Source organism: Talpa occidentalis, unplaced genomic scaffold, assembly GCF_014898055.3.
Source record: "Talpa occidentalis isolate TD23 unplaced genomic scaffold, MPIMG_talOcc4v2.1 talOcc4.8, whole genome shotgun sequence".
NCBI classification, from domain to species: domain Eukaryota; kingdom Metazoa; phylum Chordata; class Mammalia; order Eulipotyphla; family Talpidae; genus Talpa; species Talpa occidentalis.
In genome coordinates this window covers 8,028,334-8,047,328 of record NW_023605194.1, presented here as the reverse complement: position 1 = coordinate 8,047,328, position 18,995 = coordinate 8,028,334, and the positions used below count along the sequence as shown (strand labels likewise).

The window sequence follows — 18,995 nt, the reverse complement described above, 5'->3', positions numbered from 1 at the left end:
CAGCCTGTGAGATGGCTGTGACGCCCCCGTCTAGTCAGGACCAGGACACACACTTGGTGAAACCACCGCCCACAGCACTCATCCTCTTTCTCGTCCTTCCTGCATTCGATCTCGCAAGGAAGAATTTGGAGGAGGAAAACCATGTCGTCAGAGGGTTTCAAGTTACACTGTCTGAGTTAGATCTGTTTAGAATAATGCAATTACACCATTTTCCCTCCCAAGAACCATCTTATAATTTAAAGAATGACATGGCTGAGAAAGAAAGACTTAGGAAAGCATTTCAAGACGGAGTTAATTTAAATCACCCTCCAAATAATATATATATATATTTTATTATTGAAATGTTTTCTCTGAAGGTACACAAAAATTAATCAATTGCTTGACTTTGAAACTGTCTCCATTAAAAAACCAATAATTACTATTAAAACATTAAGATAATTAAAGTCATTTGTAAAGACGGTATCAACTGAGACTTTGCTGTACTTATAACTAATCCATTATAAACAAATGCCAATCTTAAAAACACAATTCCAGAAGTGCAGCGCACCGAGCACAGATAAGAAGGTACAAGGAACGCATTGGCGACGCTACACTATACAGACGGGAAGTGAAACTGATTTGTACTGAGGCCTATATAAATAAATAAAATCTTATCTTCCTTTCCTGTATGTCTGCTTAGATTTTGCGTATGAGTAACAGAACGTGTCTTTTCATTCACTTCAATAGGATGGATTCTAGAAAGAACTGAAAAGATTTGATAATCAACTTTTAAATTTTATGCTTATTTTTTCTACTTCTATCAATTTCCTGATGTATATTTCACAGAAGCAGGAATATCTTTTCAGTAAACAGGGCAACTGAAGACCCCAATCAAAGCTTGAGCAGAGACGCAAACGTGGGCAAGACTCTGCAGTCACATGTACCCCATGTTGCTTTTGGTCTCCCATCTCTTCTTTGCTTCAAACCTGAAATGAAGACATAGAAAAACTCATTCAACCTCACGGAAGTGACGGGTTAACAGTGCCAGTGTAAAGTAAAATCAACTTAGAACCTTTCCACATACTCCACAGATTACAAAATAAACAAACAGGATGGAGAAACACTTCCCTATTTACAATCTGATAAACACTCAGCAAGGATACAGAGAATAAAATGACTAACAATTATATCCGATTATACCACAAATAGTATCCCAGGATTTCTGTAGCTCCCATGAAGCTAGTGGAATTACTACTAAAGTTCTTAAACATACCCCCAAGCAAGTTTCTTCTTTTTTCTTGCAACCTGTGAATTTTCAGCGTCCTTTTTGGCTTTTACAAAGTTGTGGCAGGCAACCGCTTTGGCAATTTTTACACCAAGCTAAGAATGAGAAAAAGGAGAAAAAGAAAAAAGATGAAAAAGATTCCAGCGAATACAAGAATTACAATAAAACACATTTGAAAACTTGTGGGTGAGAAAACCACGTCCACAAATCAGAAAGTCCATGTTCCGGCTCCCTTGAACATCGAAGTCTAAGCAACACAGAGATGTGGCCCCTTTCCTCCGGCAGGCCCTACACACTGTTTGTACCAGTCCCCCAGATGGAAATCCTCCCCAGACGGCGCCCCTGCAGGGCCCACAGGGCTGTGATGAAGATCTTGAAGCTATTTCGGTATTCCGGTCGGCCAAACAGGAATTTCCCCCTGATAAGGCCGCACAGGCTTACAGAGACATCAAGTGTCTTTGCTCTGGGCTAGAGTCACTGCAGCTCAGTGTGGCCGCACTGGCTATCTCCTGCCGATCGCAAGTCCTGATTGGCAGTCATAGATGTGATTAATAAAACATGGGGAAGCTAATTACTGCTTCAGAAACGCACTTTGTATGATGGCAACAGTTCTTAACACTCACTGATGGAAAAGAACACGAGGCGCACTACGAGGTGAAAGGTACTGGGACCCAGGGGCACAGGCCCCGCGCGTGCCCTCTGGTCCTGTGTTTATGCTGCGTCTTCCACCCATCCGTCTGGGTCCCCTCGAAATGAAGCCCCTGCACCCCCACCCCAGCCCTGTCTTGTCTTTGTTTGTATTTCTTTTTTCCTGTATTTCTCCAGTCCTTCAGCTTCCATGGCATAACCTAAAATTACCCTCCTCTGCTCTACACAGCTTTCTGGATACAGAGCTGGGACGAGCACAGTGACACCTAGTTTTAGGGGCTCTTGATGATAAAAATGCCCGCCTGTCTGGAAGATTCAAAAGTATCGGTGAAGAAGCCAGGTTAAAGAGCAAAGGCTAAAATCTTTCTGTTGTTTCTTTTCTATCCCTCACTTAACTTACACATATTAGTGGACAGAGGACTGGCAGAAGATTCTAGAAAGAACCTGGAAGCTACTCTCAAGTCAACATATTACAGCCCAAGCTGTAGTAGCCTGCTGGCTGGCACAGAGGTGTGGCGGGTGGTTAAGAGCTCACATGTAAGGAGAAAAGCTATGCTGGGCACACCTGGCATTTCTTTCAGTTTATATTGCAGAACAGTTTCCTGTAGGGTGAAACAAACAAGTAGTAATCAAGCACTGGCTGGGGTTTATAAATAAGAGCAAAAACAGATCTGGTTTTTCAGTCCAGGAAAGAATACGCATGAAGAATGGAAACATGGAATCATCCTGTTGTCAAACCAGGTGCTGACGGGTCAGCGCCACAGAAGAGCTGCCAAGGAAAGGGCGGCGGGTCGTGACCAGCGGGCAGACCGCCTTGGAGTCCTCTCCACACGCAAGGCAGGACCAGCAGCTCTGCTGTCACCACCTCCTTCCCTCCAAGGACAATATTCACTCAACAAGCGGCACCGGAGCGATGCTTTGCTCTGGCGGGCACTGCTCTAGGCCAAGACTCGGCGGCACGGAGCACACTGGGCTAATTCTCATAATGGGGCTGGGGAGATGGGCGGCCAGTTACATTCTACTGCTTCAGTACGGGCCTAGTTCTCTCGGGTCTCTTTTCCTTTCCAGTTCTTTATCATAGAAAAATTCATCTTAGTCAACTTAAAAAATAAAAAAGCTAAGAGTTCAAGTGCGGCAGCAGCCTCAGCCAAGGAGCACGCAGCGCTGGAGGACGCCATGCGCAGAGGACGTCAAAGCAGAGCTCTTACCCACGGAAAACCACCCCCTTGTCACACACAAGTCAGCAGCGGTCAGGTCAGGCTAGTCAAACCTGCAACATCTCACGAGTCCCCCAATCTCACTAGGTGAAGTCTGATTTCTTGTAAAGCCGGCAGGGGATTGGCAGGGCTTCCTCCAATCCCACTCCTGCCCTGCAAGTACTCTGTGGCAGAGGAAGTGACCCACATGGCTTCTGCTCACAACCCTCCAGTCGGGGCTCCTGACATGATTCCACCTAACTGCAAGGCGGCTGGGAAGATGGGGTGCTGTGGTCCACGAGGGGGCAGTGAATGCACCTAACAAGCTGCTGTCCTAAGATGCAGCTTGCTGCCTGGGTTCAAGATGGACACGGGGCCTCAACATTCATGAGGGATAATGTCTCTTCCCTGTCCCCCACCTCCAAAATGTAGAGAACTTTGCTTTTTTCTAGTAACTATTCCTAGGTATTACATATCAAATGCAAATCTGACATATAATAAAATCTTGCCCAGTGAAAAGTCTCACTCATCTAGTTTATCTTATATTTAAATCAAGTCTCCACTTTTAAGTAACAAACGTGACCTGAGCTTTCTCTGCCATGTACAATTAACTACGTGACAAAATCATTTTCCAAAACTACTGTAAATTAAAATGTAGCTTACATTTTTCACTTATTTAAATAGCTCCAATATGGATTTCTGCATGTGGACAAACAAAAGAGCAGCTCGCAGGTCTGGAGGTGAGGTCGCATCATTTAAATGAGACTCAGAGTCAAAGAGTTTTGAGTCAGTCAAAACTCAGAGTTTTGACTCAGCACAGTCATACTCCCTGAGTGTGAAAATTCTTAGCTTTTAGCACATTAAGACCAGCATAATAGCAAAGATGAAGAGCACATGTTCCTTAAGACACAGCATAAAGTTGCTTGGAATAATTCTCTATAATGTATTAGGCACATATTCACACGAGAGGGCCCCCTTATTCGTGTACTAAGTACAATAAACCATTAGGTAATACTTTCAAGAGGCAATACTCTCAAAGTAGACCAGTTTATGTAAAAGGTTTATTTTCTAACTGTATTTTCCTTGAGATTGGTTAGACAGAATATCCTTCAACTGATTAAACAAGACTGGTCTATGTATTTTACAGAAAGGATCTTCGAACTTGTTATGATGATGAAAGTGCTATCAATTCTGTGTCCTTCACATGCTTAAAACGAATGTATTAGACTCATTCCTGTTGAGAAAGAAAAAGAACAGAAATATTTGGAAATATAAGAATAATAAGACCTTCTATGGAAGAGACAGTTGGGAAGAAACACATTTTCCCAGGCAAGATGACTAGTCCAAGTTCCATAAGATAAAAGAATATCGTGCTATGTTTCAGTATTACAAACAAATAATACTGGCCAACAAGAATCCCCCCAACTCGTCTGTAAAAAGAAAAAAATGCATCTTCATGCCCAATGTAAACATCACAAAAGCTTGGTCAATGATTTTTATATTAAAAACTGCTTTGGGTCATCAGATAACTAGAGCAACACAATGTGGGAAGAAATTTTTTTAAATGAATAAAAATATATACAGAATTTTTTTGTATGCGCAGCCAAAGTATCAGCATTTTCCATATAGAACATCCAATATTTTGCTGCATTTTAATTAAGGTGTCTAAACATTATCACAAAGAACTGCAAATTGGTCAGAGCAAGCAGTAAGGAAAATTAAGCTCTAAAGGCTTTTTATCACCATATTTCAGGAACCAAGGGTGTAAAATGTTCTAATTTGGGATATATTAAAAGCCATAAAAGGTCTTTCAAAAAGATTAATGGTACTTTGCTTGGATTTAAGATAAGGGCTTTAGCTGGTTGGGAAAGCAGGGCCCTGGCTGGACCCTTGAGGCATTCATCTTTACAGCCACTTGGAAGATTTGTAAAAGCGCCTGCATAACCTCAAGCAAATGCACGGTGACATTTTTTTAATTCCTTTCAATTTTGCAGGTTTAGCATGTGTAAATCATATTGGGTTGTAAAATAGATATAATGGCGCATCTTGTAACACGAGAGAGATTTTAAAAAGACAACCTTTCTAAATAAAGTGAGTTTTTCTTGGAAAATCTTGCCATTCTAGGGTAAGTTTGCTGATAATCAAGTGAAGCATCTGATCCGAACAGCTTAATCTAGCATCACTGTAAACTTCTTATCCATTTCATAAAATATTTCACTCATCTCGAAATTACTGGCTTGTAACAGATTTATGAAGTTTTCCTCCCGTTTGAACACTTTCAAGGCACTTATTTAAAAATACCAATTATCATACTTTAACTTTTTATGGAATAATAGGTCTATGAAAAATATTTATGCCATTCTCTTTTGTTCTTTAATTAAATGAAAACAGATGTTTTCTGAAGTAAAGCGGAACCATTACTGGAGTACTTAAAGTGTTAAGGTCTTTAATTTTTATATCAGTTTGGTCGACAATTCCTGATTGTCTTTACTCAAGCTCAACATTAATGTCAAGCAAGTTACCTAGGAGACGAAAGAGATCAAAGAGACAAAAACCCCTCCAATGTCTGATTAATCAAGCCTGCAAACAGCTTATTTCTTTTAGCCTGCATGCAAGTATGAAAATGAGATTCTGGGAGCCGAACATTGTGCAGATTTGCTCATTCTTATCAGAACAAAGCCAGCGGCAGCTTATTTCATGGATCATTGGCACTGTCATCAGGGCCGCACAGAACGGGTGACAGCTCCTCATTTTGAGGCTTGAACAAAATTAGCAAAAAGTCGGCACAAATTAGCCTCTCATCTTTTTGGTAATATGACATTATTCATTTACTTTTTATCCAATTTTTAATTTTTTCCTTGTCAGCTATCCCTTTCTAGTGTCTCTTGCATGGCATCATAAAATGCCTTCTTAAAAACAAGCAAAGAAATAGCCAAAGTTGAAATCACATGCAAAGTTCAAAAAGCAAACAAGAAAAAGCACTTCCCGTGATGGGGGATGCTGTATTTTTTTAATATAACTTCCAAAACTTTGCACTAATATTGATGAACAGCTCAGAAAACTGTACCGTTCAGGAGTTTTAGGAAAATGGTAGGACATTTCAATAAAGATGATGACCTGGCTAGCATATTTCACTCAAACCACAATTTTCTATGGCCTGCGCGACCGTCAATGCAGGACCTCTACATTTGGATGGGCACGTCTCTCCCCGGGGCCACACCTGAGATGCCAGAGTTCTGATGAGAGCAAACAGGCCCTGTTATCCAAATACTTAAATTCTGCCTTTGAGTGGGGTTACTTTCTCTGTCATGGGAAAGAGGTTAATTGCATTGTCATCTTAAAAAAGACACGCACAGGTCCGCACCTTTGTGTACTACATATAACCATGTGTGCGCACAACTGCACACACACCTATCATTTATTTTTATACCTACTACTTCCTATCAAGTGAAGCCAAATGGTCTTCATTCCAAAACTTAATGCGACAGATCCGGTTTTAAAATCATAATATACATACAGATGATTCACCTTATAATTTATTTAAAAATATATATTTGATGCATGAGGTGTGTGTAAGAAGCTTATATTTTGATTCATACATTCAACTTTGATTTCACAGTGAAATAGTTTATATAACACCTGTTTTAATGATGACCATTAGGGCTTCAAATTTTACGTACGTTACGATATTCCAAAGGAGGGAGAAGAGATGTTACACTGCTGAAATTACTCCTGGATACAGACATTTATATTCAAGCGACTTATTCCATTCATAAGGGGAAAAAAGCATTAAAAAATTAACCATAAGCTGTTAGATGCTTTACACAGTCCTTATAAGACAGTTTTTTTTAAAGAACTGTAGTACTGTTTTCAGCAATTTCTTTATCTCTGTTCTTCTAAGTAAGAAAGCTTATTAACAAGCTTTGAACTTAAAATCACATTTACAATAATGTGCCATCAACAGTTTTATAAGCTAATTAGAAAAAGATTAATTAATGACTGGCTGCTAATAAAATGGCAATCATGAAGAAAGAAACCAAGGGTGCTAAGCTTCAACTACCACCAATTAAGAGCTAATTACAAACAAATTATATATGTGTTTTGCTGTGGGCTTTAATTTACTAAAATGGTTTTAATTAAAAGAGAAAACATGCTGATTAATTGAACTGCAGAAAAAAATCTACAGTATAAACTGTGCTTTGTCTGTCTCTTTAATTAGACTTGTAACATCTGAAATCTTTTTTTAAGGTTTGTTAAAAGCACAGATAAACATAATTAAAAGAGAGCAGAAGGAACACTATTCTAGGTAAGCACCCAGTCCTACCCCAAAGGTTAAAAGAAAGCACCCTCCACCAATGGGAGCTAAGCGAGCCCACCGAGGGCCCCAGAGAAAAGCCCATCGTTCAGTACCATTTTTACTTTTCTCATATTAAGATGCTCCAACTTCAAGGCTTTACCTGTATTATTTATGGGAATGATAACATCTTCAAACTAGAGGTAAAGGAATTCAACTAGGTCATCCCTTACCGTAGAGGCATAGTTCATCCTCCATACAGCCCGCTAACTGCTCATCTCTATGAAATAACTGAATTACTTGTAAGAACTAAGGAGAAGAAGGACTCAAAGAACTAAAATAACCATTTTTAAGCCCCCTGGACTATGGGCAGACTACAAAATGATACTGAGAAGAACACTTAAATTAAAAACCCACTGAGAAATGACCAAAGTTAATGAAAGCGAGCAGCGAAGATGATCCCGACCAGACACTCACCCCTCCCCGGCAGATGCTGCTTGTCCAGGTGGCTGAGAAGCAGCCTGTTCAGGGAGGGTTTTCCCTCCCCAGCGTCCTAGGCACTTTCCCACTGCTCCTCAGTGAAATATAACACACACACACACACACACACACACGCATGCAGGCACGCACGTGCAGCCCTAAAGTCTTCTAACTGAAAAGAGAAGAAAAGAAAAAGTAAAGGACAGAAAGCAGGGTGGTAAAATTTCAGAGAGAGGAATAACATATTTTCCCAGAGAACCTGTTGGCATTAGATGACTCTGTATGATATATTGTATTTTTCACATACACCCTTGGTACCGCCACAAAGTTAATCTCCTTTCTACAAAAATAAAATGTTGGCATGGAGACATTTAATTTTAAATTCTTAATATATACAAGTCAGTGATATTAATACATTTTATTTGCATTGTTTTACTTGTTTATCCAAGCTAGAAATCACAATAATAGAAAGAATCTACCATCCTTTCGGGGTCACAGGTTCCACTGATTTTTTTATAAAAGCACGTTAGAATATACATTCAGTTTCATATTTGAATAAACAGCTTTACCTTGGAAACATGGATGTCAAGACATTTTAACCACAGGATTTACTTCATTGTAACATCATTCTGTGTGTGTGTGTGTGTGTGTGTGTGTTTTGCGATCACCTGTCCTAGAAAGAATCAGAGCATTGAAAATAGTGCTGATGAGCAGTAACTTTCCAGTTTGGCACTGTCTCTATCTCAAAAATTCAAGCAAATGTTTCAATTTGATTTTTAGTTCTAATAATGCTGTAGGTATGATGGTAGGTAATGTTTTCAAAACCCTATTATTTAGGGAGGCTTTAAAGGGAGGGTAAGTGCAGGTCTTATTCCATCAAGACAACAGGGCAAGTACCTCAACTTGAAACTAACTGAACGAAAAGGGTAAATTGGCAGAACCCTCTCAGGGAAAACACCGTCCATCAATAAACGGTACCGGGAAAATTCTGAATGCTAGAGCAGGTGCAGGGACATCAGAAACAATTCGGAGGAAGGCCCAGATGTTAACATGAAATGCAGGAACTATCTCCTCAAATGTGTATCTCTCTCTCGTCAATGAAAACACCCTTAGATTTTCTAGGAAATTGCTCTAAAAGCAGAGTTCATGTTAGAAGTTAATTATGTATCCACAGTTAGAAAGCATTTAATTTAATTCATTTAGCTAGGGAAAAAAAAAAACATTTCAAATTTCAATTTTTAAAAAGTCTTTTCTACCTTCATTCAACAAACTATTCATATTTCAACATTACCAACCTTACCTGTTTCAGAAAACAAAAATTAAAATAGTCTTTTTTAACTGTTAATTTTTTAATTCACACTGCCAATGTAGTATTTATTTATATCTATAAAAGCACTATGAAAATGATACATATTTTATCATTAATTCTTGTGTTAGCTTGGCTTGGCTAGATTCTAAATACTATGCTCAATAGCACTAAAGACTGCAGTCACTGCCTGAGGCTTCCTGTCACAATTTCAAGCAGAAGACTTTTAAAATCTGAGACATTTTATCATTTCATTACTGTAAATAGAACATTTGGGGCCTCAGCAAAAATGTTAGTAGAGTATAACCAAAATCTCTCAGATATGCATATATCAATACCTTGCAAATGAGGAAAAAACACACTATGACCACTCTTTCCCAGTTACACAAATGGTTATTATGCCAACATGAGGTACTGGCGTCTTGAAGGAACTAAGTTTAACTGGCACTGCCAAAAAGCATTCTATTTGAGTCACTTATAGGAAGAGTCATCTTTAAGGGCATAAAGCCACACAAAGCTCAAAGAAAATTCACAAGAAACCTCTTGTCCCCAAACAAAGTAAGTGAGCCCAATGTGAGCAATGTATCCTGTTGAGAGTAGGTGTGACTCCTAGGAAGAAATTCAATGTCTGCTGCCAAGTCCAGCTGGTGTTTTTCTACAGCTGGACAACACGCAGATGCGAGAGAAAAATCCCCTTTCCAAAGCATGCAATGCACCCCAAGTGCTGCCTAGTTCATTCATGAAGGATTTAGCACTTCATTTTAAAATACATTTTCTAATGATTTCTAATAAATTGATATGATCTGAATTGTACCAAAGATAATGTGTCAGCAAAGACCAGTACCAAAGAATGGCATTTTCAAGGAGTGAGATCAAAGAATGGAATGTGCTTCCAAGTCAAGGTCGCCGTTAACAAACAAGACACAGACAAGCGCAGGTGAGTGAGTGTACGTGCGCAGACACATTCTTTTTAAAAAACAACTCTTTTCAAATCAGAACAATTTCATCAGCATCACACAAACCCATGTGTATTTTTCCACTTCATCTTTCCTTAGAGATTGTTAACAACAAAAAAGTATCCAGTCAACAGGTGGAACAGTCCTATGCGACACATCACTGGGCAAAAACAAGGCGTCGAGCACATGGACTGGACCCAGCCCCCAAATCAAATGATGTAATCCCGATGTCATGTCAATTTAAGGAATATGATTCTGGAAAAATAAATGCTGTTGTGTGACAATGACAGCCAGTCTTATTCTGGGACACCTACTGTTTGTTGAGGAACTGTCTTCAACGCCCATTTTCGGATATAGTTCTACCTTTGCCTTCATTTTTCTCAACACTGATGTTGCCCTATTGGTTTTACAGGCTTGTAAATGTTAAACATCAAAAATTAGTTTCACTTATTGTAGCTGGAAGAGGCTTTAGGAACACTGGGATCTGTGCCTCTGAGCACAGGCTTTATCAGCAGGCCCCAGTCCTGCTTCTTGAGAAAAGAGAGTGGTACTGATTAAAACCCAGTACACCTGATTTCCAAAAGGACACCTACCAAGCACATATAGATTTAATTCATAAAGGCTTTCTACCCCAAATTCACAATTACTTACTTCTCAAAATCCCATCTCATATCCACGGTGATAGCACCGAGGGGATAAATATGAAAAATTAAATCTCAAGCTAAATTATTTATTCAAGAATTCCACCTTGATTACTTTAGTTATTCTTCACAGGCACTTAATTAACATGGCATCAGTATCTTTCCCATGTCCGTGGCTGAACAGCAAACACTTTCCAGATGTTTTTCCACTTTACAAGGAAACAAAGAAGGCCCGAATTACTGTTTCTTTTCTTTTAATCAGAATTCTTTGACCCTGCACTAAATAAATTTGATTTATATTACTAGAACAAAGCATTATATTTATGTGGAAATAAAAAGAACACTTGAGAAAATGTTTACTATCCTTACAAGTGCTGAAAATATCATGTATTTCTAAAGCAATCTCGTTTGTCATAAAGTGTGACAGGAAATACCAACCTTTAAGATGGAAAATACTTAGTATTAAACAATTCCCATTTCTAAAATAGCAGGATGACAAAACACACCAAAGCAGAAACCCAGTATTTTCAAAGGAAATGCACAGTCTGAGGCTGCGAGTCCAGACCAGCAGCACCGAAAGGCGGAGAAAGGAGTCTCATAAGGGAACGCCAGGCAGGCAGGCAGGCAGGCAGGCAGGCAGGCAGGCAGGCAGGCAGGTGGGAGTCACAGCAACCGTACGTGGATATAAGGCCACTGGCAACCCTGTCTCCTCCCCTTCAGGAAACCCACATTCAATTCAACCTAAGCTGCCTGATTAATGACATCTAGACATCAGCACATAATTTCAAAATACTTAAAATTGAGGAAAACTGTATCTAATTCTCAACTGTCCAGGCTTATGTAGAGACTGACATGGATTTAAAAAAAAATCCTGTAATTCAATATCTCATTTAAGCCAAATTTAAGAGTTGGTTTGTGACGTAGAGATGAAAAGAACAACCACATGGTTTAAAGATCTAAAGTCATCTGGCAACCACCGCAAAAGCAACGGATGCTAGCGCCAGAACACATAAGGAGAGAGCATTTACATAGTGTGGCTACCTCCCAGCACACCATGAAACATTTATTCATTCCATTAAGAAAAAGTAACACTGTAGGAGAAAAATTGGGACATCACCTTAACCAAATAAAGGAACAGTGCCAATAAATAAGCCCAAGAGATGTCACGTGACTTGATATCCTGCTAAGGACACAGCACTTCACGTGATATTCCTGCCAAAGTGAGCAACTTGTACCTAATCATGAGGGTATGTCACACCAACCAAAAACTGAGGCACATCCCACAAAATAACTGGCCTCTACTCTCCAAAAATACCAGAGACGTAAAGACGACTGAGGAATGATTCCAGATTATCATGACTAAAGAGATACAACAAAATGCAATGAATTAGACCAGGAAAGAGAAAATTTCCTTTGCTAAAAAGAAATCAATGAGACATTTGGCAAATCTAAATAATATATATAAATTCAAAAGAATGATAAAGCAAATGTTAAGTACTAACATTTCAAATATCTGGGTGAAGGGTAAATAGAAAATCTCTACAAATTTCTCATGAAATTATTTAAGACTAAAAGATTTTTTTTAAAAATCAAATATGCTCAACTCTTAAAACTTTAGCATTACAAACTTTACTCAAAGTTTGTAAAGGAGCATAGAGCCTTCAGTAAAGTGAATGTTTCTCTGAATTCCCCCAACCAGTGCCAAGTACTAATAAACACAGAGATGAAGAAAGAGCAGCCGGCCACGGAGGGACCAGAGGCGCCGAAGGCAGCACTGGCCACCAGGGCTGTACTGGCCGCTCCACCTTCAGCAAGGCAGAGATCTGAGGAAATGTGCTGACCCGGGGCCTCTGGCCGAGATCAGTCACTTTGCTATTTGGGAGAGAAAATACACAACTCTTGGGTCCTCCAAAAGGAAAACTGGACAAAGCAACAACAACGGGACACCAGTTTGAGGAGACCTCTGAGCTTTCGGGGAGCAACGAAGACAGAAGTCCACAGCCTTCTTGCACACACTCAGCCATACTCCCCACACTCTGGTGGTTTTCATTATGTGTCTAGCTTTAGCTTTACTAGAGCTATCTAGTCGGCTCAGAAACCAGCAGGTGCTGATGGTACCAGGAGCTGCTAGACAGCAAACAATAACCAATATCCAGAATTTAAAAGGGATTCCAAAGAAAGATGGTCAAACATCACATATAGCAAATTATACCAAGTATATAATCTCCAAATTCTGGGGCGTTCAGAAATATCAGAGAATGGTGGGAAGGGACAGGCAGGTGGGGTTGGAAGGATGAGCCAGAGTGGGTACAGGAAGTCATAATGGGGACAGTGATAAGTGACTCAAAGTCTAAGTGGACTTTCAGATACTGAAAAATACACAGGCAGCAACACCAAGTACTGGTCTTCAATAGGGAGTGTGGAAGACTCTGGCACCCTGCTCTGAATATTCCTAGGTCAGTAAACTGGTACTTAAATATCCCACTGGTAATCGAGTATTCCACATTGCGTCACATGTCCTGACCCAGCCAGCCCCCATGTATGTCCCTCCTTACCATTATCTTGACACTTCTTGATCAACTCCCCAAAATCTGCAGATGAGATCAGTACTACTGATATTCCATGCGATACTTTGTATACTCACAAGCTGGCCTGGAAACATACCTAACACTTTCAGCAGCACCTCTAGGGGAAAGTAAGTTCCAAGCATCAAAAATACCTGGAATAATAGCACTACTTGCTAACAAACAACAGTAGGTGCTATGTTGTTGAATAGAATTTTAAAGATGATCTTTAGTACATAGTTGATTCATAGACATAAAAGCCAAGATATCTACCAAACCGAAGGAATCAGTATAATAATCAGAGTACTATAATGCTATTCAATGCACGTTATAATCAATAAAATCAAAATACGACTTAAGACGAAAAATAGAACAAAGTCAAAATGAAAGCACACGTATCATAAACAGGAAAGGAAGAAATGGATCTTCTAAGAAAAAAAAATACTGAAATTATTTTAACTTAATTTTTTGAAAGGCCACATACCTGCCATCTCTGCGGCTTCTTCTCTATGTGCCAAACTCAAGCCTACAGCTTTAGAATTTCCTTTACATTTGCCATTAATAAATAAACATACACATATTATTCACAGAGGTATTTAAGATGGCAACTGATTTTAAAAGGCCTAAGAAAAAGAGAGAGAATTTATAAATCCCTAATTCTCACCTCTGGACTTGTTTTTTTCCCTACATAAAAATACAAGCCCCACAAGATACTTATGGCCAGCAGCCACAAGCAAAACAAACTAACAGCATCAATGGCAGATTTCTGACATGTGATGATAGTGGACAAATATTTTCATAGAAAATTTACTAAAATAGTCATTTCATCACCAGTCTCAGTTTAGAAAAATGCTCACCCCATAAGAAAGGACAGGGACGTGGCCCTCAGACTGCACGGAGGAGCGATGCCCCTCTAGCCATCTGACACCAAGGAGGGTTCAAGTTTATAAACGAGGTGAGGAAGGCAGGGACATGCTAAAGGAGAAAACTGTGCTGGAGCTTTTTCCTTAGAAAGGACAAAAAGAATTATGAAACTATGGTAACAACAAAACACACATGACGGTGACTTGCAATGTCTAGCAGCGATTCCCAGTGGGCTGCTGGGAATATGCCTCCCAGAGGGCACAAGATGTAATCCTTGGAAGCCTTTTTCTGGAAAAAGGACATTCACTGTACTGTTATCATTATACTGGAGGTCTTTAAAAGGGCTGAGAAGTCTTGAGGGAGCGAGCAGTAAGAAAGCATTTTGGGGAGCCAGGGTAAGCAAACACTGAGAGACATAACACTGGAACACATAACTGCCCTCAGGGAGAGTTAAAGATGCAAATGGAAAAAGAAAGCTAATCAAACCTGTAAAAACCTGAACTAGCTGAAATATAGGGTAGAATTTCAATCAAGAATTACTTCCAGCACAAGCTTTAGACCAGAGTAATTTTAAAAGATTATGAAGATAGAAATAAAACTCAGCATTTTGAAATAAATGGTAAACTGAGAGGGAGGAAATAAGCGGAAAGGAAAATCTTAGATCAAGTATGTGAATAATGAAGCCACACATGATCATAAAAAGAATGGATACTGATTTTAGGAAATCTGGACACAGACAAAGCCCGTCCCCAGCCTGACTCACCTCGCGTGTGGCCAGCTGGTCGCTGAGCTCCTCGGCCTTCTCGATGTCCCACTCACCCACTGCCTGGTCGACGCTCTTCTCCAGGCCGGACTTGAAAGAAAAGAAACCCGAATGTTAAAGGCAGGAAAAGAAAAGCCAACAAATATCTGCCGGCTGAGACTATGAACTGGGACTACACCAAATGCAAACAAACTCAGACCACTGGTGGCGGCAGCGTGGAGCTGGTACATGCCTTCTGCTGAGGGAGGTATACGAACTTGGCTTATCCAAGGTCGTGTCACTTCTTGAACTAAGAAAAAGGAGGTGCAAAGCCAGATTTCTATGCTTCCGAGGCCCACACTTTCCCTTAATACAGTAATAGGTAGAAATCACAGCAACCTTAGTAACAGTGACCAAAATCACGGTGGACCCAGGCTTAGTACTGTAAGAAAACTCACTTCATCCTTTGAGCAAGTCCATGAGAAAATGCTGCTCTCTGTTGCGAAGGTAAGTAAAGAGATGCCTGTGCCCAGGCATTCAGCCAAGGTCAGCATCTAAGCACTAAGGTGTCCTGTGAATCTGGGGCCCCACTCTGCATTCCAACCACCATTTCCCTCGGCCTCTCCTCTCCACCACCCCTGCCCATAGCCTCAGACTTCCTGTCAACAGCCCCGCCTTTGACTATGGGTATTAACTTAGATATTAAACATGCGAGGAAAGTTACATACAGGAATTTTTTTTTTTTTGGAAATGTTTTCATTTACTAACTGAAGATACTGCAGGATGTTATAATTCAAATTGTCATAGGATTTACCAGGCCAGGTAGGAAACATCGCATATTTATGGAAGATGTTTACATTTAAGTAAGTGAGTTTGAGCTTGTGGAAGCAGTTACCACAAAAAAACAAAATGTTTTAAATGCTCTCATGTATGCTTCTTACAAGAAGACAGATCCTAACAAGGGCTTGCCTCGTGGTCCTTATCCAATAAAAGAAGTCTGACGTTTTCTCCCGTCAGTGTATCGCTGATTATACCGATGCACTAAGAGAAATTCTGTTCCTATATAGCATTTGTTGAAATGAGACTTTAAAAATGTATGATTTGCCTTAAAAGATTTTGAAGCACCAGAGGGTGTCACTGATGTCTGTGTATAAAGACTACTCGTCTCACAACCACTCACCGTACCTGGGGATCTGAGACGAGAAATTCTTTCTCCTCATTCCCAACAGTGACTTGAGACCTTCATGCAAGCACCCCTCACCACCTGTGACCCTAGGCCACTCAGTTCTCCGGGCCTCCCCCCATTATGCCTTGTCACCATTACCGTTCTCCTGAAATGTCCCTTTCAGCCATGTCTGCAGAAGGCCTCCTCGTGGCCCAACATCCCTCATTTCATCTCTTAACTCCAGCACCTCAGTGGTCGGTGCTCCAGGCTAATGCCACCCCAAGGGAGGCGGGCAGACTCTCTCGGTGCGTGAAACATCTGACTTCATTTCCACCTCCAGCTGCTCGCTAGTGATTTTCATGTTTAAAGTCTTACAAGTAGAGTTTTCAAATTTTTTCTCTCCAAAGGCAAGCTCATCGGTTTGTGCCTGCTTCTCTTTCACCCACTTAGCCACCCCACTAGAGTCCTCAATATCTTCAATGCCTCCAGTCCTTTGCTCTTATTTTAACTCTATTTCTGTAGAATCTCTCCTTTCTCTCTTCTGTACTTCTCCAGGGTCTCAAAACCTCTCGTTTAGAGTAGTACAACCATCTTGAACTGGTCTTCTATCTTTCTAAGGCACACACCATCTCATTAACCAGCTTAAAACACTACCACTTTACTCCTTGTGACATGACCCAAATCTCTTCACATTAAGTTCCCAAAATGCATCTCAGCAGCGCCTTGTGCAGCTCTTCTTCCTAATCTCTGGCCACATTCACCACTTTAATGCTCTCTGAGCCTCTGATGTGTTTCCAACAAAATCTCAGTCATCTCCGTAAGTCTCACGTCAAATGCTATCTTTTCTATCCAAGCAAGTTCCCTCATCCCTACACACCCACACCTCCCCATGCCCAATACCTAACTGCTCCCCTCTGCTGCCACCTCACATTTCCCTTCAGCACATCTGACAACTACAATGAGTTGTCTGTGTCTCCCCTCAGGGGTTCTAGGCTCACTGAAAAGAGACAACTGTGTGTCTCTGAGCCTAGCCTAGTTCTTCTCAGGAGGTGGCCACTGGCCTTGTGTGATGGAGTTAAAACCTGCAGTGCCGTAATCCACAGCTGCACCAGTGCTGGCGGGACCCTACCACATGGGGAACACTTAGGACATGTCCACTGCTTCAAGAGGCTACCAAGAGAACCCCACAACAGTAAAATTGGGGTAATAATATCCCTATGGATAAAAAGAGTCAGTTTCTTGTACTGACCTACATGCCAGTCTCTCACACTAACTAGAATACACTCCCATGGAGAGCGTCTTCTCCGTTTTGAGCTTCCAGAGCTAGGAACAGCACCTGCACCTGGAACTTTTTATGCATTATTTATTTTATAGTAGAAATAAAATAGTCCAATGCACAGTGATATTAGGTCTTTCCTCAAATGCCATTAAGACAGATGAACACAAAACACTAACATCAAACTTTCATTTCCCTGCCCCACAAATCCCGGGGCAGCCCAGTATCTCCCACCTCGCCCCAGCAAACTGGTCACTAATGGCGTCCATCCTTGAACCTGTCCTATCTATTCCATATACAACTGTCTGTTCCTGTCCAGTTGTCTAAGCTTTCTGAGATTATATAACACCTGTGTGCTGCATTCCTTTACTCCAGGACCTAGGACAGTAGCAGATCAGTGTGGAAAAAAGGAATCCAATCCATGTTTACCACCGACACCCATGAGTGGTCTGCCTATCAAGTCTTTAGGCTGCCTCAACTTGCCAACATAACTTCCTCTGGCTACCATGGAGCTATGGTTGATAAGTTGTTATTACCCTCTTCTAGAAACCAATATGAACTTGTATACTTTTTACATAAAAATAAATCAGCTAAAACTACAAATCTTTCACCATCAACCAACTTCCATTTCTCTCACCACTCAGAGAAGCCTCTGAAGGAGCTGACATAACATCACAGAGCATTGGACTAGAAGCCATGGCTCCAGGCAAAAGAGACATAAGCCATAATTTCCTTAAAGAAGTGAGAGGACTGGTCTGGACAACCAAACCTCTCTCCTAGAAATAAAAGCCTAGGATTTTACTTAAATATCCACTTTTGTTTTTAGCTCTTTTACTTTAAAGGGTTTTTTGTTGTTTTTATAAATTTTCAACAAAGTTGCACTATCTTATATCTGTTTCTTTTTTTCCCATTTTCAGGGGAAGAGGATAATTTAAGTGAAATATAATAATTCTTTTGGCTCCAAAAAAATTCTGGCTCCCTATGTACAGCCAAACTTTCTATAAGAAGATATATTAATAATCCAAACACATTCCAAATGCTCACATTAATAAAAAATAACCATAGGTGAAACATTCCCATCACCCTAGGACCGCACATTAGTAACAGTTCAGAAAGAGCCTGGCTGCTGAGGACAGACCTGGGGTCAAACCCCAGCTCCCAAGCAGCCCTGGGTGAGCTCCTGAACTCCATAACCTCAGTTATTTCACCTGCAGAACGAGAATAACGCCACATGCTCTGCAAGCTCATGGCGACAATCAAAGAAATGCATGTAAAATAACTAAATATGTTTTTAGACTTTAATAAACACCTTGTTCAAATCGTGCTTTACCAATATCAGGATGTCATTATGAAGAGAAGGCGGCTCTATATAGCTACCTCCCAGTCACAGGGCTCAGACCCGAGAGGTCAACTTTGAGTAAGGAGTCGCCTGATGCAGTATTTGAGTATTGGTTTTAACTTAGACCCCAATATAACCTTTTCTGCAATTACTCAGTGTGTCCTTCATACCACAGGGGTGACAGCAGGCACAGAAGCAAGGCTGGCACTCTTCAGGGCCACAGTGTGGTTCTAAGATGCCTTTGGCAGGAATCAGAATTG

General features: G+C 40.5%; 1 protein-coding gene across 2 annotated transcripts in view; it reads right to left on the bottom strand.

Moving 5' to 3' along the window:
- Positions 1-315: 315 nt before the first annotated feature.
- Positions 316-18,995, bottom strand: part of FAM204A (family with sequence similarity 204 member A) — a 30,400-nt gene continuing 11,720 nt past the window's right edge. For both annotated transcript variants that reach the window (XM_037495615.2, XM_037495616.2), the window contains exons 6-8: positions 14,977-15,066; positions 1,253-1,359; positions 316-965 (exon numbers count right to left, since the gene is read on the bottom strand). In XM_037495615.2, coding sequence (XP_037351512.1) covers positions 914-965; positions 1,253-1,359; positions 14,977-15,066 — 249 coding nt within the window. In that variant the 3' untranslated portion in view covers positions 316-913. The remainder of the gene's footprint in view (positions 966-1,252; positions 1,360-14,976; positions 15,067-18,995) is intronic.